The following is an 18589-nucleotide window of genomic DNA, read 5'->3' as shown; positions in this document are numbered from 1 at the left end:
CTGCTGGATTTATTACTGATATCAATCAGAAAACTAAAATATCACAAAGAATAAAGTGTGACCTAAATATTAATTAATATATAGTTATTACAGGGTTGCTGCACCTTCCAAGCTGCATGTTAAAGCTTCTCCAGCACCAAACAGCTGAGGTCAACCATATATATATACAGTCATGGAAACAATGAAATAAAGAAGAATAGAATAGACTAACTGAAGAACAGACAGGGCATCAATAGTTTAAACAGATGTGATGTGAAATGTGGATGTTTGTGAGTCGGCTGGTGAATGAGTTGTGGTTATCTCCCTTGGAACAGAAATATTGTAATCTCCCTTCAGTTTTTTTATAAAAAGCAGAATAGAGCAGAGTTCTTCTTCTGAACCTCAACAACACGGTAGTGAGGTTAGAAGTGTGTATAACTGGATGTTATTACACAAGTGCAGTGGTTTGAATTGTTTAAAAGGCATCACAGCTGAATACTAAATGTAAAACTCAAGTGTTTAAAGGCTAGTTGCCGCTATAAAACAATGGAAAAAGAACAGATGATCAGAGAGCATCGGATTGGAAAGACTGACTGACATTACCAAAGGAAAGATGAAGGAATTTGTACAATTGTATTTGAACCATATGTATATATATTATAGCATCTGGAACATAGGGTCATAAAATGTTAATTATCTTCATTATTATTATGTGTACATGTTAACGTGTAGGTATATGGGTGTGTTTATAAGAATATATGTATGTACATGTTGTTTAGAAATGCACGCATGTATGTGTATGTATACATATATAATTTTGTGCAAATCTACCTGGTATGTGTGTGTGTGTGTGTGTGTGTGTGTGTGTGTGTGTGTGTGTCTGTGTGTGTGTGTGTGTGTGTCTGTGTGTGTGTGTGTGTGTGTGTGTGTGTGTGGGTTCTGCTCTGCATTCTTTATGTATGTTATCATTTACTTTTGTTTGTTCTAATTTTATTGTAAAACTTGAAAACTAATAAAAAATATTGTTAAAAAAATTGTTAGTTGCCGTTCATACAAACAATAACTTATAGGAGAATATATATCACATCGTGAAAGAGTGAACAGTATTTTATATTTGGCACACAGACAAAAGCTTGGTTGCTAAATAACACTAAAGAATTGTCCAAAATGAGACGTACAGAACAAACGTTTTTCATTTAAACAACCACTTGACTGGGAAATACCTTTAACCCTGATTGGTTCAGATTATTAAAGGCATTATAGACTGACCTGGTTAACACTATAAAGGTTTAATAATAATAATAATAATAGTTTAGAGGAGGAGGTCCTACCTGCAGGTAGCGGGCCTGGTACCTGGACAGCGTCTCCCCAGGAGGAACCACCAGTTTGTCCAGGAGGCGCTGGTGGCAGTGGGCCTGGACGTCTGGACTCTCCTCACCACGGAGCTCCATGTGGGAGATCAGGAGGTTAGAGATCACCGCCTGCACCGCCTGGAGGAGGAGACGAGGAGGAGGAGTCACACCTGAGGAAAGGTGTTATGGTCTTTGGGCTACTGTGTGTTTGTTTTGTCTCCTTTTTCCTCGTCTGCTCCTCAGGACCTCCGTAGACGTCACCAGCTCCGTCAGAGGGATTCCCGGCTAGGAAACGCCTCAGACAGCTGTTTCTCTGGCTCCGCCCCCTTCTGCTCTATCGGTCTCTGCCAACCAATCAGCTGCCTCCAGCTGTGTTGTGTTGTGTTGTCTCCTCTATTTGCATCTTACCTGTGTACTTGCTGTCTTTTATATTTGTATTTATTTTTATTGTTTTTAGGGACTGCGGATGCAAACTAGCAGCTTTGCTATAATCCGTCATGTTTACAGAGACGTTTATCAATGTTCATTAATGTTCATTAATGTGCACTGTCCCTATCCAAAAATAAAGTATTCATTCATTCTTTCACAGCCTTAAGAGACGCTTCATGCAGCTGTGAAGCCCTTTCTCTTGTCTCTGCGTGGCCGTGTACTAAGAGTCTCTTGCTGTTTAGGTCTTTGAGAACCTCGTGTGTTACTTTAGAATTGAGGCTCTCGAATAGTGGTCGTTGTTTATTCTGGGCATTAGGTTTAGTTTTTCTTTTTCACATTTCTTCGCGCCACATGTAGATTATTCCATTTGTTAGGTTCACTAGTTTATGGCTGGTTGCACTTATGTATGTGTGTTTGTGTAGATTAAATCAGCGTAGACAGAGTTTTTTCATTTATTGTGTTTGAACAGAAAGTCAGTTTGGGGGGAAACGGAGGTAGGAATTCTGTTTTAGTTTGTCTGTTTTATGAGTTTGTGTGTTCTCTTCCTCACTCTGTATCAGGTTATCAGAAGTAACAGAAGGTTCTCCTTCTGTTACTTCTTGTTTCTGTCTGCTATTAACCAATAAATGTCTTTATTATAGTACACCGTGTTGTGTTACATTCCCTTTACCCCCAGACTCACACTGGGTTGTAACAAAAGGTCAACTGATTATTTAATTATTATCATCAGGAGCCACTGGGCCACAGAGACTAACTGATCTCCAGACACAGATCTAGTTTTATGTTTCCTACCTTGGTGTCTCCTCCTGGAGTAGCGCTGAGCGCCAGAACTCTAAACTGAAGCGTCTGGCTGCTGAGCTGTCGGATCACCTGAACAACAGAGAGAAGACCGTCAGAACTTTACATCACTCCAAAGACTTTATTAATAATAATAATAATAATAATAAAACATTTTATTTGTAAAGCACTTTTCATAAAGAAATCTCAAAGTATTACAGAAACCAGAAACAAAATAAACAAAAGACGAAGAGAAAAATCCGACTCGTTAAAATCAGCAGTAGATAAAAAAGACATAAGTAATAAAGTAGATTAAAGAAAACAGCTAACGGAGGAGATTAATAACTAGAAAATGTCCTCTGGGTAAATAGTGAAAGGGCCACTACTGCCGGTGTGTGTACACTATGATGAGATTCTTCAGAGATTTATAACAATTAATACTAGTAATGTTATGATACTATATAATATACAAGGAGCACACCTACAACAAGCATTCCTTTACAAGTATTTATTTATACAGCAACCTATGACCTTTAACCTCAACATGTGTGTGTGTGTGTGTGTGTGTGTGTGAGAAACATGTGTATCTGGAGGAGTGTGCGCGCTTACACGCATGTGTGTGTGCGTGTATCTGTAACTGTAATCACATCAAAGGATCAAAGGCTTTGCGGTCGACCAATCAGAGCAGAGCAATCAACATAATTAACAGCTGTAGAATGTTCCTGAACAGTGACAGCAGCCAGAGGTGGACAGACTGGAATTTCTGGCCTCGAACAGAAAGCATTTTTGGCAAAACCATAATACCTATCATTGATCCGACTTCACTTTGAGCGTCCTGAGTTCTTCCTGAACGTCTACATATGGTTTTTTTTAAGAAAAATAAAAAATAGCTTTGTTAGAGCGATCTAAAAAAACTGTTACATCTCCCTTTTTCAGAAATCTTCCTGCGTTTTTAATATGGGAGCCAATGAGGCTGTTGGTGGTGTTGGTGGATCATCTGTGCGTCCTACGCCCAAACTATAACTCTGACAGCTTTACCAGAGGATTGTGAGGGAGAAGACTAATTTCCCTACCTGGCTGTAGGCGTGGTCTATTACCTGGCTGTAGGTTGGTGTGTTTACCTGGCTGTAGGCGTGGTGTGTTTACCTGGCTGTAGGCGTGGTTAGTTTACCTGGCTGTAGGCGTGGTGTGTTTACCTGGCTGTAGGCGTGGTGTGTTTACCTGGCTGTAGGCGTGGTTAGTTTACCTGGCTGTAGGTTGGTGTGTTTACCTGGCTGTATGTTGGTGTGTTTACCTGGCTGTAGGCGTGGTGTGTTTACCTGGCTGTAGGCGTGGTGTGTTTACCTGGCTGTAGGTTGGTGTGTTTACCTGGCTGTAGGTTGGTGTGTTTACCTGGCTGTAGGTTGGTGTGTTTACCTGGCTGTAGGTTGGTGTGTTTACCTGGCTGTAGGCGTGGTCTATTACCTGGCTGTAGGCGTGGTGTGTTTACCTGGCTGTAGGCGTGTTGTGTTTACCTGGCTGTAGGCGTGGTCTATTACCTGGCTGTAGGCGTGGTTAGTTTACCTGGCTGTAGGCGTGGTGTGTTTACCTGGCTGTAGGCGTGGTGTGTTTACCTGGCTGTAGGCGTGGTGTGTTTACCTGGCTGTAGGCGTGGTGTGTTTACCTGGCTGTAGGCGTGGTTAGTTTACCTGGCTGTAGGCGTGGTGTGTTTACCTGGCTGTAGGCGTGGTGTGTTTACCTGGCTGTAGGCGTGGTGTGTTTACCTGGCTGTGGGCGTGGTTAGTTTACCTGGCTGTAGGTTGGTGTGTTTACCTGGCTGTAGGCGTGGTGTGTTTACCTGGCTGTAGGCGTGGTGTGTTTACCTGGCTGTAGGCGTGGTCTATTACCTGGCTGTAGGCGTGGTCTATTACCTGGCTGTAGGCGTGGTCTATTACCTGGCTGTAGGTGTGGTGTGTTTACCTGGCTGTAGGCGTGGTGTGTTTACCTGGCTGTAGGCGTGGTGTGTTTACCTGGCTGTAGGTGTGGTGTGTTTACCTGGCTGTAGGCGTGGTGTATTACCTGGCTGTAGGCGTGGTGTGTTTACCTGGCTGTAGGTTGGTGTGTTTACCTGGCTGTAGGTTGGTGTGTTTACCTGGCTGTAGGCGTGGTGTGTTTACCTGGCTGTAGGCGTGGTGTGTTTACCTGGCTGTAGGTTGGTGTGTTTACCTGGCTGTAGGCGTGGTGTGTTTACCTGGCTGTAGGCGTGGTGTGTTTACCTGGCTGTAGGCGTGGTGTGTTTACCTGGCTGTAGGCGTGGTCTATTACCTGGCTGTAGGCGTGGTGTGTTTACCTGGCTGTAGGTTGGTGTGTTTACCTGGCTGTAGGCGTGGTGTGTTTACCTGGCTGTAGGCGTGGTGTGTTTACCTGGCTGTAGGCGTGGTGTGTTTACCTGGCTGTAGGCGTGGTGTGTTTACCTGGCTGTAGGCGTGGTGTGTTTACCTGGCTGTAGGCGTGGTGTGTTTACCTGGCTGTGGGCGTGGTGTGTTTACCTGGCTGTAGGCGTGGTGTGTTTACCTGGCTGTAGGCGTGGTGTGTTTACCTGGCTGTAGGCGTGGTGTGTTTACCTGGCTGTAGGTTGGTGTGTTTACCTGGCTGTAGGCGTGGTTAGTTTACCTGGCTGTAGGCGTGGTGTGTTTACCTGGCTGTAGGCGTGGTTCCCCAGAGCCTTGTGGGCTTCATCGATCACCACACACCTGACCTGCTGGGCAGGACAGGTGTCTCTGGACAGGTCGTTGACCATCACCTGAGGGGTGAGGAAGAACACACGCTTCGTCCTCCAGACGTCCTCACGGAGCCTCGCTGCTGTCGTTCCTACACACAACAACACAAACTCTTGTTATTAATAATAATAATAATAATTATAATAATAATAATATTAATACTGACTGAAATAAGACAGATCTGTGTCATAAGGCTGGGCGATATATACACTGCTCAAAATAATAAAGGGAACACTAAAAATAACACATCCTAGATCTGAATGAATGAAATATTCTTATTAAATACTTTGTTCTTTACATAGCTGAAAGTGCTGACAACAAAATCACACAAAAATTATCAATGGAAATCAAATTTATTAACCCATGGAGGTCTGGATCTGGAGTCACACTCAAAATTAAAGGTTATGGTGGAGGTGATGGTCTCCTGAGGGATCTCCTCCCAGACCTGGACTAAAGCATCCGCCAACTCCTGGACAGTCTGTGGTGCAACGTGGTGTTGGTGGATGGAGCCAGACATAATGTCCCGGATGTGCTCAGATAGATCCAGGTCTGGGGGACGGGCGGGCCGGTCCACAGTATCAATGGCTTCGTCTTCAGGAACTGCCGACACACTGCAGCCGCATGAGGTCTGGCATTGTCATGCATTAGGAACCCAGGAGGAACCGCACCAGCATCTGGTCTCACAGTGGGTCTGAGGGTCTCATCTGGTACCTAATGCCAGTCTGGCTACCTCTGGTAGCACATGGAGGCTGTGCCGCCCCCCAAAGACATGCCACCCCACACCATTACTGACCCACTGCCAAACTGGTCATACTGGAGGTTGTTGCAGGCAGCAGAACGTTCTCCACGGCGTCTCCAGACTCTGTCATGTCTGTCTCATGAGCTCAGTGTGAACCTGCTTCCATCTGTGAAGAGCACAGGACGCCATCTTGGTGTTCAAACGCCAAACGTCCTGCACGGCGTTGGCTGTGAGCACAACCTCCACCTGTGGACGTCCTCATACCACCTCATGGAGTCTGTTTCTGACCCTTTGAGCAGAAACATCTGTGGCCTGCAGGAGGTCATGTTGCAGAGCTCTGGCAGTGCTCCTCCTGCTCCTCCTGCTCCTCCGTGCACTAAGGAGGAGGTAGCGGTCTCCACGTCTCCTGGTGTACTGGTCTGTCTCCTGGTGTACTGGTCTATCTCCTGGTGTACTGGTCTGTCTCCTGGTGGGGGGTCTTGCTAATTGCCTATAATTTCCACCTGTTGTCTATTTTATTTGAACAACAGCATGTGAAACTGATTGTCAATCAGTGTTGCTTCTTAAGTGACAGTTTGATTTCACAGAAGTGTGATTGACTTGGAGTTACATTGTGTTGTTGTGTTCCCTTTATTGTTTTGAGCAGTGTATATCGATATATCTTTTATATCACTGTCTCTTTTTTAAAATCTCTTCTTAAAACCACCTCTTCTCGTTGGCTTTTAACACCACGTAAAGAGTTGATTTTATGTTTTTTATGATTTTAGGTTTTTATGTGTATACATGCATATTTTATTTTGTGCGGTCAGTGCATTTTATTTATTTTATCATATTGTATTTTAGCGTTTTGTCTACTTAACTTTTTAATCTGGCTTTTATTGAGTTATTTACTTATTGTGTTTTTGAGCAGCATTTTGAAAACCCTCTGTTTGTTATAAACGTGCTATATAAATAAAGTGGATTGGATATATCGTCCAGTCCTTATATATATATATATATATATATATATTGTATATCAATATTCAGCCTAAATATATCAGGATATGACTTTTGGTCCGGCTGTCTCGTTCTTCCAGAGTTATCAGACTAACTGAATTTCCCCTCTGGAATAAATAAAGTCTTTTTGATGTGATCTGGATTGATACGTGTAGTGTTTGTGGTGTGTGTGTGTGTGTGTGTGTGTGTGTGTAGTGTGTGTGTGTGTGTGTGTGTGGTTACCAGTCAGCTCAGCCATGTGTTCCTGTGGGATCCCCATCACGTTGTAGCAGGCCTCCATCTGCTGGGCCACCAGCGGCTTGGTGGGCGCCATGAAGACGATCTTCCCGGACGGGTACCAGCGGTAGAAGTTGTACATGACCACGGAGGCGATGAAGGTCTTGCCCAGCCCGGTGGGCAGCACCACCAGCGTGTTCTGGAACAGAGCCGCCTCCGACATCTTCAGCTGGTACTCTCTGACGGGGAAGTTGGTGGGGTAGATCCAGACGCTGGCGGAGGAGCTGTCGAAGCCAGGCAGCTCTGGAGGAGGAACCAGGTGGTCCAGAACAAGGTTATTATAGTCAACAAAGACTAACGAAGACTAACCAAATAACCAAAACTAGAAGTTAAAAAACATTTTCTTTAACTGAAATAAAAATACAACCTATGATAACTAACTGAAACTGTATTTTGTGGTTCCAAAACTAACTAAAACTAACTAAAATTATAGTGAAAATGTCCTTCGTTTTGGTAAACCTTTTTGGTTGATATGAAATCTATTTCATCTTTCTGGTTTTATGACTTAATAAACTTATTGGGGCTGAGATGGATCAGACAAAGGAAATAAAGGAAACATTTATTGTGACCTTATTGAATCTGGACCCAACAAATACCCCATTACACAACAACTACAACTAATAAAAACTACACTAAAACTAATAAAAACTAAACTACAACTAACAAAAACTAAACTACAACTAATAAAAAATGAACTAAAACTAATAAAAACTAAACTACAACTAATAAAAAATGAACTAAAACTAACACTAAAACTAATTTTAAAATATCACAAATTTACAGGGAAAAAAGTGACAAACAGGCAACATTTATTGTGACCTTATTGAATCTGGCACCCAACAAAAACCCCATTTCTAAAAAACTAAAACTAATGAAAACTACACTAAAACTAAGTATTTTACAAAAAATAAAAACTAATTAATACTAGTAAACTCACTCCTAAAACTAACTGAATTTGAAAACAAAAAATCACAACGAAATTAAAACTAAAACGAATGAAAAATCCAAAACTATTATAACCTTGGTTCAGACACTTTAAAACCAGCACTTCAAATAATAAATGAACTCTTAAACCAGATAAATGATCTAACACTTCTAAATCTAAAGTTTTTTTTATCTTGGTAAGAACCAAATAATCATCAGGTCACTCTGCTCGGGCCAGTTCATCACTGCTGCAGCTTTACTTTATCTGGTTTAAGAGTTAATTTATTATTTTAAGTGTTCAACATGCTTATTTCTAGATTTAATAATCTTAATTTAATAAATCTTGTCAAGGTAAATTATCTGTCCATGCAGCAAGATCATTTCCCTCAGATTTACTGTTTGATCTGGTTTTAGACCTTTAGATTTACTGTTTGATCTGGTTTTAGACCTTTAGATTTACTGTTTGATCTGGTTTTAGACCTTTAGATTTACTGTTTGATCTGGTTTTAGACCTTTAGATTTACTGTTTGATCTGGTTTTAGACCTTTAGATTTACTGTTTGATCTGGTTTTAGACCTTTAGATTTACTGTTTGATCTGGTTTTAGACCTTTAGATTTACTGTTTGATCTGGTTTTAGACCTTTAGATTTACTGTTTGATCTGGTTTTAGACCTTTAGATTTACTGTTTGATCTGGTTTTAGACCTTTAGATTTACTGTTTGATCTGGTTTTAGACCTTTAGATTTACTGTTTGATCTGGTTTTAGACCTTTAGATTTACTGTTTGATCTGGTTTTAGACCTTTAGATTTACTGTTTGATCTGGTTTTAGACCTTTAGATTTACTGTTTGATCTGGTTTTAGACCTTTAGATTTACTGTTTGATCTGGTTTTAGACCTTCAGATTTACTGTTTGATCTGGTTTTAGACCTTTAGATTTACTGTTTGATCTGGTTTTAGACCTTTAGATTTACTGTTTGATCTGGTTTTAGACCTTTAGATTTACTGTTTGATCTGGTTTTAGACCTTTAGATTTACTGTTTGATCTGGTTTCAGACCTTTAGATTTACTGTTTGATCTGGTTTTAGACCTTTAGATTTACTGTTTGATCTGGTTTTAGACCTTTAGATTTACTGTTTGATCTGGTTTTAGACCTTTAGATTTACTGTTTGATCTGGTTTCAGACCTTTAGATTTACTGTTTGATCTGGTTTTAGACCTTTAGATTTACTGTTTGATCTGGTTTAGACCTTTAGATTTACTGTTTGATCTGGTTTTAGACCTTTAGATTTACTGTTTGATCTGGTTTTAGACCTTTAGATTTACTGTTTGATCTGGTTTTAGACCTTTAGATTTACTGTTTGATCTGGTTTTTAAACACTTTTTTGCAGTTTAACCCTTTGCGTAGTTACTGCAGTTAGACTTTGCAGGGCAGAATAGTGACAATAACACCTGTTGGATGTTAATAAGGTAGAATCAGGTGTGTGCCCACCTGAGCAGGTGGTGGTAGAGGGTCCAGAGCTCTCTGGTCCTCCAGGGTTGGTTTCATGTTGGAGCTGCTGTTGGAGGCTCTTCTCAGCTTCATACACAGCCACCACCATCAGATCATCATCATCCTCCTCTTCCTCCTCACAGACAGCTGAGGGCTCCTCCTGTCTCTGACCGGCCTGAGTCCATAGGAGGCTATGAGGAGTTTTTACCTGTGAGGAGGTGTTTGGGGTCGTTCTGCGCCGTCCAGCGGCTTTCTTGCTCTCCTTCTTCGGTGGGAGAGTTTTGTTCTGCGGGGGGGGGGGCCCCCCAGGTCTGGAACAGCGTTTTGTTCTGCGGGGGGGGGCCCCCCCAGGTCTGGAACAGCGTCCTCTGGTTGCTGCCACTGCTCATTTTCATCCGTTGTGGCAGAAAACTTTGTGAGAAAGTGAAGCCATGCGACCAGCGGCAACGTCACATAACGTTTATAAATACAGCGTCACTTCCGCAACGCGTCCTACCAAAATATAACACCGGCGGTTTGACGCCACAGTGATTTGGGTAATTTAAACTAGTTTCCATTGAAAACAACATCTCTGTGTTGTACTGACGGCGATATGTTCAGCTAATGGAGATAAACCGGCACATGTACGTGGTAACATTAACAAATAAGCTTTTATTTTTTTAGTGTAACACCGGAACCAAATTAAAAGTTTGAGTTCATCTCCCGCGCTCCGTCATGTTACCATAGCAACCATAGCAATGGACAGTTTTCAGGGTTTCAGGCAATTATTCTATCTAATTAACCACTTTTAATGAATAAAAATGGCACGAAGTTGCTTCTTTATACTAGCAGCATTCAATAAATGTTTTTGTTTATTTTGTAGTTCACGGAAAACCAAGCTTTTATAAATACAGCGTCACTTCCGCCCTCGTCTTACCAAAATACAACACACAACGGCGGTTTCACTCCACAGTGATTTGGATCATTTAAACAAGTTTCCATTGAAAAACTAAATCTCTGTGTTATACTGAGGGAAATATGTTTAACTAATGGAGCTAAACCGGCACATGTATTTTTTTATTTTTTATTACAACTTTGTTTCTCAAACATAAGAAACATACAATTCATTACAACAGCATTTCATATGTATATTCTACGCTCACAGTAATATATTTAATAGTTCACAAATATCAACTGTTTTACTTGCTTTTTGGTTGTTTGTTGGATAATTTTAATAGAAGTTATGTACTCCCAGAAATCATTGTGAAAAGCAACAAAAGACGGTTTTCTCCCACCTAATTTACATTTATGAATGAAATTTCGCCATCAGTATGATGAGGTTTATAATAAATATTTCACTAAGTTTTTCTCTATTTTTGTTGAAGTCAAAGAATAGTAACAGACACATCTATGTGGTAACATTAACAAATAAGCTTTTATTTTGTCAGTGTCACACCGGAACCAAATTAAAAGTTTGAGTTAATTTCATTTCCCGCTGCCCGCGGTGACGTCATGCTACCATAGCAACCATAGCAATGGACAGGAGCAGCTGGGAGAAGATACTCACCTGTTTTCAGGTAATTATTACTTCTAATTCACCTTTTTTTAATCCGTTTGGCACAGAGATGTTTCTTTATACCTGCAGCGTTCCAGCCAGCTGTGTTTTTCTGCTAATTCGGGTCATTTAACTGCTTTTGCTCCCTCCGGAGAACGGAGCTAACGGCTAATGTTTTTAGCATTAATGGAACTAACTGTTATTATATAGAGGCTGATTCCATCATCGGACACATCTACCATGCTGCACTTTACGGTGTTTTCACGGTCAGTTAGAATAAGATCTCCTCCACCAGCGGAGCTAGAACTGATTTATACGTATTTAACAATCTACGTGGGCAATTCCATGTGTGTACATGTAGATTTACATGAATAATTACAATATGAAAGTAACTGTGATGAGAGAAAGCAGTAAGAACACAGCAACGATCTTAAAAGTTCATCTGTATTTTTTCTGTTCTGTATTTTATTGTGAAGGACAGAAGTCCGGCCCCGGTGTGTTAATAACGGTGATATTTATCTGGTTTACCCAGAAACATCCAATTTACCCAGAAAAACTCAGCAGTCCCCATTGTTTGATTGTTTTATTGTTTTACAGTGAAGAGATGAAAGTGTCCCATACAGGGCCAGATTAACACTTTGCAACAATATTGAAGGGCCCCATCATCACGACCCCAGAATCACCATAATCTGGCAAAATACAGAATAAATGACAGTAATATACAGTTAATATACTCAATACATCAATAACTAACTGTCATCTAGTGTATTTTCATGTAAAAACGCTCATAGAACTACAAATGCACCACTATGTGCTCTTGACAAGCAATTCACTCACACACAAACACATCAGCATCAGGATAATCTGGCTAAACTGACCCACTACATAATAATAATAATAATAATAATAATAATAATAATAATAACAATAACAATAACACGTATTGGGTTTCATGAGTTATTCTGTACTTGATGCTGCTGTCTCTAGGGGCTCTCCCCCCACTCTTATCTCTATGTATCATATATGATTTATTTTATTTTATTTATTTATTTTTATTTTTGTATGATATGGTTGTCATGGTTGTTGTTGTCTAAGACAGCTCTCGTTGTTTGTTTTTGTGTCTGTCTCTGCTGGTTTCTGTATATTTGGCTACTCATAATGACATGATGTACATATGAAACTGTACGGCTTTATTTTTTGTTACACATGACATCACCTTCCATCTATGTTCCTCCAGACGATTTTGAAAAAAAAACAATATACAGTTCGAAAGATAAGAAGTTAGACTTTATTTTCATACCATTTAATATATTGAAAGCATAACATTATCATTTCTATTATATTCTAGTAGTTAATGTGAGATGTTGATAGAATCTCAGCCGACCAGTGTTTGATTGGAGGAACATTTCCTGTAGTGTTTATTAATTATTGTAACTATCGTGTCTTCAGGCGTCTGCCAGAGGATTCTTGGTGAGGAAGGAGGTCCGAGGAGCCAGAGGAGACTTTGAGGAGATCGTGAGAGAGATCGATGGAGGTCTGAGCCACGTGGAGTGGAAGGAGGCGCTCCTCCCTGTTCCCTCCTTCACAACCACTGTGAGTCTCTGAGTCTCTGGTGCTCAACGTGCTCTACAGACCCCACTGAGCTTTATCTTCTATATCTTTGCTAGAAATTAATTTAATCAATTTTGGAATAAGGCTGTAACACAACAACATGTGGAAAAAAAAAAATGTTTATACATTTTATTGACCAAGCAACTAATGGATGAATCGTTTTAATAATCAACAGATTAATCCATAATGAAAATAATCGTTAGTTGCAGCTCTAATCTGTTGTGTGTGTGTGTGTGTGTGTGTGTGTGTGTGTGTGTGTGTGTGTGTGTGTGTGTGTGTGTGTGTGTTTGGTTTGTCAGCTTCTCATGTTTTTCCTCCTCCTCCACCTTCAGGTCAGCCTGTTTCTACCAGCCAGCAGCTCTGCCAACAAACCTTCAGAACCCTCAGAACCAGGTCTAGAGGTCTGTGGCGGTCCCAGGAGTCCACCAGCAGCAGAACCTTCATCAGGTCAGAGAGGAGAACCTGGTGTCCTGCTGGAGAAGACAGAAGCAGAGAGAGATGATCCACAGACTGGTTCTGGTTCTGGTTCTGGTTCTACTCACTGTGATGTGAGAGAAGGAGTCCCTGAGGAGGAGAAAGATGGAGACTCCTCCACCGTGTGGAGCAGTCTGGAGCTGGACAGGAACTCTGGTCTCTGTCACAGAGGTGAGCAGGTTCTAGTTCTTTATTCATTGTTGGCGTTTAAACTAGTTTATTAATGGCAGTGACTCGTTTCAAAATGGATAAATAACTTCAAGACAAAGCAAACACTTCCTTTAATCACCACCACGTTTTGAGTTTTTTTGGTTATAAATAAGATAAAAGAGAAGAAGAAATAAAAAAAAAAAGGTCTGTGCTTACAGGGTTTCCTCCAATTTAAGGTGGAAAGCATCACCTCATTTCTACCATTAAACCTGTTGGACCTGTTGTGTTATTCTACCATTAAAGCTGAAAGAGGATTCGTGGTTTTGTAGTATTTGTAGTTTTTTCCACCTATTTTCGGTCTCTTGGCCAATGAAATGCATCAGAATCCATGTGGGAGTGTCCCAATGCATCATGGGACTTTTCCAGAACTTATAAATCATGGTGAAGACGACTATAGCGGAGGAGCTCAGATATAACAGCTATAAGCTCTCAGATACTTTATGAATTTCATTTCTATCTGCTACAGAGGCTGAAAAATCTATTATTTAGTAGAAGAGTTGACACTTCTGTTGGATTTACAGAGAAACTTCAGGTTTTAGGGGCTGATTTTAAAATCACCAATCAGAGGTTTTACAGGCAGTTTTAGGACTAAATGGGTTAATATGAACATAAAACAACATAAAAACATTATTGTGAAGGTGTGGTGGTTAGTTACCTGTAGAGGAAACCTGCTCACCTGCTGCTGAACTCAGGTGTGTCTGGTGTAGAGAAGACGCCTCATCACTCATGTTAAATGTTCCGTCTCTCTTCAGGTGAGCAGCAGTCCTGCCGGGCTCAGCAGGGGCCCCGGAGCCCCGAGGGGCCCCGGACCCCCGAGGGGCCCCGGACCCCCGAGGCCCTGCGTCTCCATAGAAACACCCTGACCATGGAGCTGGTGTGGCTCCAACAAGCCATCGACAGCAGGAAGAAGGTGAGACATGTTTCCTGTTGTTAGTCACCAGGAGAGAAGTGAACAATGAGTCAGTAGAGTCCATCAGACTGACGTGTCCAGATTGAATCCTTCATTTATCTCTCTAACTGATGGACGTCCTCATCAATCCTACATGCTGCTCACCAAGGTTATTATAGTAACCAAAACTAACGAAATAACCAAAACTAGAGTTGATAAAACATTTTCGTTAACTGAAATAAAACTAAAAACAAGAGTTTTTATTAAAAAGATAACTAACTGAAACTGTATTTTGTGGTTAAAAACTAACTAAACTAACTAAAATTATAGTAAAATGTCCTTAGTTTTCGTCTTTGTCAACTTTTTTCCTCCGTAAACCTTTTTGGTTGATATGAAATCTATTCCATCTATCTGGTTTTATGACTTAATAAACTTATTGGGGCTGAGATGGATCAGACAAAGGAAATAAAGGAAACATTTATTGTGACCTTATTGAATCTGGACCCAACAAATACCCCATTACACAACAACTACAACTAATAAAAACTAAACTACAACTAATAAAAACTAAACTACAACTAATAAAAACTAAACTACAACTAATAAAAACTAAACTACAACTAATAAAAACTAAACTAAAACTAATAAAAACTAAACTAAAACTAATAAAAACTAAACTACAACTAATAAAAACTAAACTACAACTAATAAAAACTAAACTACAACTAATAAAAACTAAACTACAACTAATAAAAACTAAACTACAACTAATAAAAACTAAACTAAAACTAATAAAAACTAAACTACAACTAATAAAAACTAAACTACAACTAATAAAAACTAAACTACAACTAATAAAAACTCAACTACAACTAATAAAAACTCAACTACAACTAATAAAAACTCAACTAAAACTAAGCATTTTCCAAAAAATAAAAACTAATTAAAACTAGCAAACTCATTCAAATTAACTGAATTTGAAAACAAAAAAAACAACTAAATTAACACTAAAACTAATGAAAATCCCAAACTCTAATAACTTGGTGCTGCCATGGATCCAGAGGGTTTAAAGGTAACAGGATGTGGAGGAACGCCAACAAAAACACTTAATGTGAACTCGACTAAACCAGGAGAGAGCAGAATTTACTCTTAGTGGATTATTAACCATTTATAATGTAACGTGATGTCAAACCACTGCTGCAGGAGCAGAGGGAGATGATTTTACCTTTTAGTTTACAAGTAGCAGCTAAAAACCAGATCAAACAGTAAATCTGAGGGAAATGATCTTGCTGCATGGACAGATAATTTACCTTGACAATTATTAAATTCAGATTATTAAATAAGCATGTTGAACACATTAACCCTCTGGAGTCCATGAAAGCACCAGAGAAAGACAAAGCAGCATGTTTCCTGCTGCAGCTCAACTCTACAGTTTTGGTTTTAACACAAGTTTACATGTCACATTAATTAATTAATTAGTGCATCAACTCTTTTACAGCAAAGGTTAAAAACACCTCGACCAAGTGAAAGTTTTTGCAGGTTTTTCAAATTTTGCAGTTTGCCATTCAGCATTTTTAATTCAATATTTTGTCTTTAATGTTTTTTATTTGTGTGATTTTTGTCCATTTTTGTGTGTTTTATGTGTGTTTGTGTATTTTAAGTGGGTTTTTATGTGTTTGTTTTTTTTTTATGTTTTTTTGTAATTTTGTGTGTGTGTGTGTGTTTTTGTGGGGGTTTTATGTGTGTTGTGTGTTTTTTTATGTGTTTTATGTGTGTTTTTTGTAATTATTTGGGTGGTTTATGTAAAAAAATGTTATCTGTTTTTTAGACCTTTTTTACAGTGTGTGTTTTCTGGAGTGCAGCTGTAGCTCCTCTAAGGTGAAATGTTCTTGTACTGACTGTTTTCTTGTGTTTCTCTCCAGTATTTGTCGTTGAAGGAGCGGCTGATTGTCTCCTGAAGTTATTAACTGGATGTGATCATTAGAGACTGAACGTCTGAATGTTGAAATAACTCACGTAGCATCTTTTTATTATTTTGTACATATTCAAAGACACCTGAAATAAATAGTTTTCTGTGGTATTTATCATGTGTTCGACAAAATCTGTACATTCTGTATTTTGTTTGCTCATGTAAGAAATGAATAAATTGTATTTTTCTAAAAAAATTTAAAAAAGTGTTGTCACTGCAGCAAGGTTATAATAGTTTGGGATTTTTCTTCAATTTTCTGTGATTTTTTTGTTTTCAAATTCAGTTAGTTTTAGTTAGTTTTTAGAGTGAGTTTACTAGTTTTAATTCGTTTTTATTTTTTGGAAAATGCTTAGTTTTAGTGTTAGTTTTTATTAGTTGTAGTGTAGTTTTTATTAGTGGTAGTTGTTTTGTAATGGGGTATTTGTTGGGTCCAGATTCAATAAGGTCACAATAAATGTTTCCTTTATTTCCTTTGTCTGATCCATCTCAGCCCCAATAAGTTTATTAAGTCATAAAACCAGATAGATGAAATAGATTTCATATCAACCAAAAAGGTTTACGGATGAAAAAAGTTGACAAAGACCAAAACGAAGGACATTTTCACTATAATTTTAGTTAGTTTTAGTTTGTTTTGGAACCACAAAATACAGTTTCAGTTAGTTTTTTTATTTTTTATTTTTTTATTTCAGCAAACAAAAAAGTTTTTTCAATTCTAGTTTTGGTTATTTTGTTAGTTTTCGTTCACTATAATAACTGATATTTGTCTCATGACATAATGATGAGTGTGTGAGTCTGTTTCTGTGTGTGAGTGTGTTTCTGTGTGTGAGTGTGTTTCTGTGTGTGAGTCTGTTTGTGTGTGTGTGTGTGAGTCTGTTTCTCTGTGTGTGTGTGTGTGTGTGTGTGAGTCTGTTTCTCTGTGTGTGTGTGTGTGTGTGTGTGTGTGTGTGTGTGTGAGAGTGTTTCTGTGTGTGAGTGTGTTTCTGTGTGTGAGTCTGTTTGTGTGTGTGAGTGTGTTTCTGTGTGTGAGTCTGTTTGTGTGTGTGTGTGTGTGTGTGAGTCTGTTTCTCTGTGTGAGTCTGTTTCTGTGTGTGTGTGTGTGTGTGTGTGTGTGTGTGTGTGTGTGTGTGTGTGTGTGTGTGTGTGTGTGTGTGTGTGTGTGTGTGTGTGAGGGTCTCTGGCTCTAAACTCGTTTGTGTTGTGGCGACAGAAGATCAGATTTCCTGTTTGGATCACAATGACTGAGCTGTGACTCATCACATGAGGAGTTCCTCCTGTATTCAGATCCTATTAAACTGAATCAACTGGTCAGATCTGGATCAAACCGTCGCTAAGCAACAAGCCTTTACTGTTTACTCTCATCACTGTAGCAGTAAACTAGCAGGACTGACTGGGACAAATATCAGCCCGACCGGCCCACCACCACTGCAGCTGATCACTCACCAGGTATCTCAGTGCTCTCCTGAACATGCAGATATCTGAACTATGTCACTCCACTACACTACATTAAGGCTACATAAGATTGTCCTCATCCTAGAGTGTCAACACAGGAAGTCAGAATGGATAACTTTCACTTTTTAATATAAATGCAATAACATGCAGCACAACAAAGCAAGATAACAGGCCTGCAGGGAAAAATAAAGAACACACAGTAGAGTAAAAGTACAGTGGAAACTCCATGCTGACTTTAAAATGGTGTTCTACTAATGTTTAAGAAACACATGTTTACAGATCTAAAAAGATCCCTTTGGGTGAGCAAATTAGCCTGCAGAGACAAATGTCCTACTAGCACATTTAACACTTTCACACTAAAATCTAATTTTCACGTCCAACTGCTCGTTTGTTTATCAACTCCAGATCTATCAACAACTGATCAAGCTAGCACTGACAACAGCTAATCAACTTCAAACACTAACAGGACTGACCAACATGAAATTATGACGAGGCACTAGCATGTTAAACTGGTAACAACAGCTAGCCTAGCCTAGCATGTTAAACTGGTAACAACAGCTAGCCTAGCATAGCATGTTAAACTGGTAACAACAGCTAGCCTAGCCTAGCATGTTAAACTGGTAACAACAGCTAGCCTAGCATAGCATGTTAAACTGGTAACAACAGCTAGCCTAGCATAGCATGTTAAACTGGTAACAACAGCTAGCCTAGCATGTTAAACTGGTAACAACAG

General features: G+C 39.6%; 2 protein-coding genes across 2 annotated transcripts in view; one reads left to right on the top strand and one right to left on the bottom strand.

Moving 5' to 3' along the window:
• Positions 1–10370, bottom strand: part of fancm (FA complementation group M) — a 91278-nt gene extending 80908 nt beyond the window's left edge. Inside the window, exons 1-6 of the mRNA XM_059352593.1 lie at positions 10037–10370; positions 9721–9993; positions 7254–7550; positions 5215–5387; positions 2553–2630; positions 1311–1469 (exon numbers count right to left, since the gene is read on the bottom strand). Of these exons, the coding sequence (XP_059208576.1) occupies positions 1311–1469; positions 2553–2630; positions 5215–5387; positions 7254–7550; positions 9721–9993; positions 10037–10115 (1059 nt within the window). The 5' untranslated portion in view covers positions 10116–10370. The remainder of the gene's footprint in view (positions 1–1310; positions 1470–2552; positions 2631–5214; positions 5388–7253; positions 7551–9720; positions 9994–10036) is intronic.
• Positions 10371–11172: 802 nt separating this feature from the next.
• Positions 11173–16612, top strand: iqcc (IQ motif containing C). Its single transcript, XM_059352615.1, has 5 exons — positions 11173–11276; positions 12704–12847; positions 13198–13518; positions 14310–14459; positions 16361–16612. Exons 1-5 carry the CDS (start codon positions 11235–11237, stop codon positions 16394–16396), a joined length of 693 nt encoding a protein of 230 aa, XP_059208598.1. The 5' UTR covers positions 11173–11234; the 3' UTR covers positions 16397–16612.
• The last annotated feature ends 1977 nt before the right edge of the window (positions 16613–18589 follow it).

Source organism: Centropristis striata, chromosome 16 (genome assembly GCF_030273125.1).
Source record: "Centropristis striata isolate RG_2023a ecotype Rhode Island chromosome 16, C.striata_1.0, whole genome shotgun sequence".
Lineage (NCBI taxonomy): Eukaryota > Metazoa > Chordata > Actinopteri > Perciformes > Serranidae > Centropristis > Centropristis striata.
The sequence above is the reverse complement of the archived record's forward strand: the minus strand, read 5'-3'. Positions and strand labels throughout refer to the sequence as shown.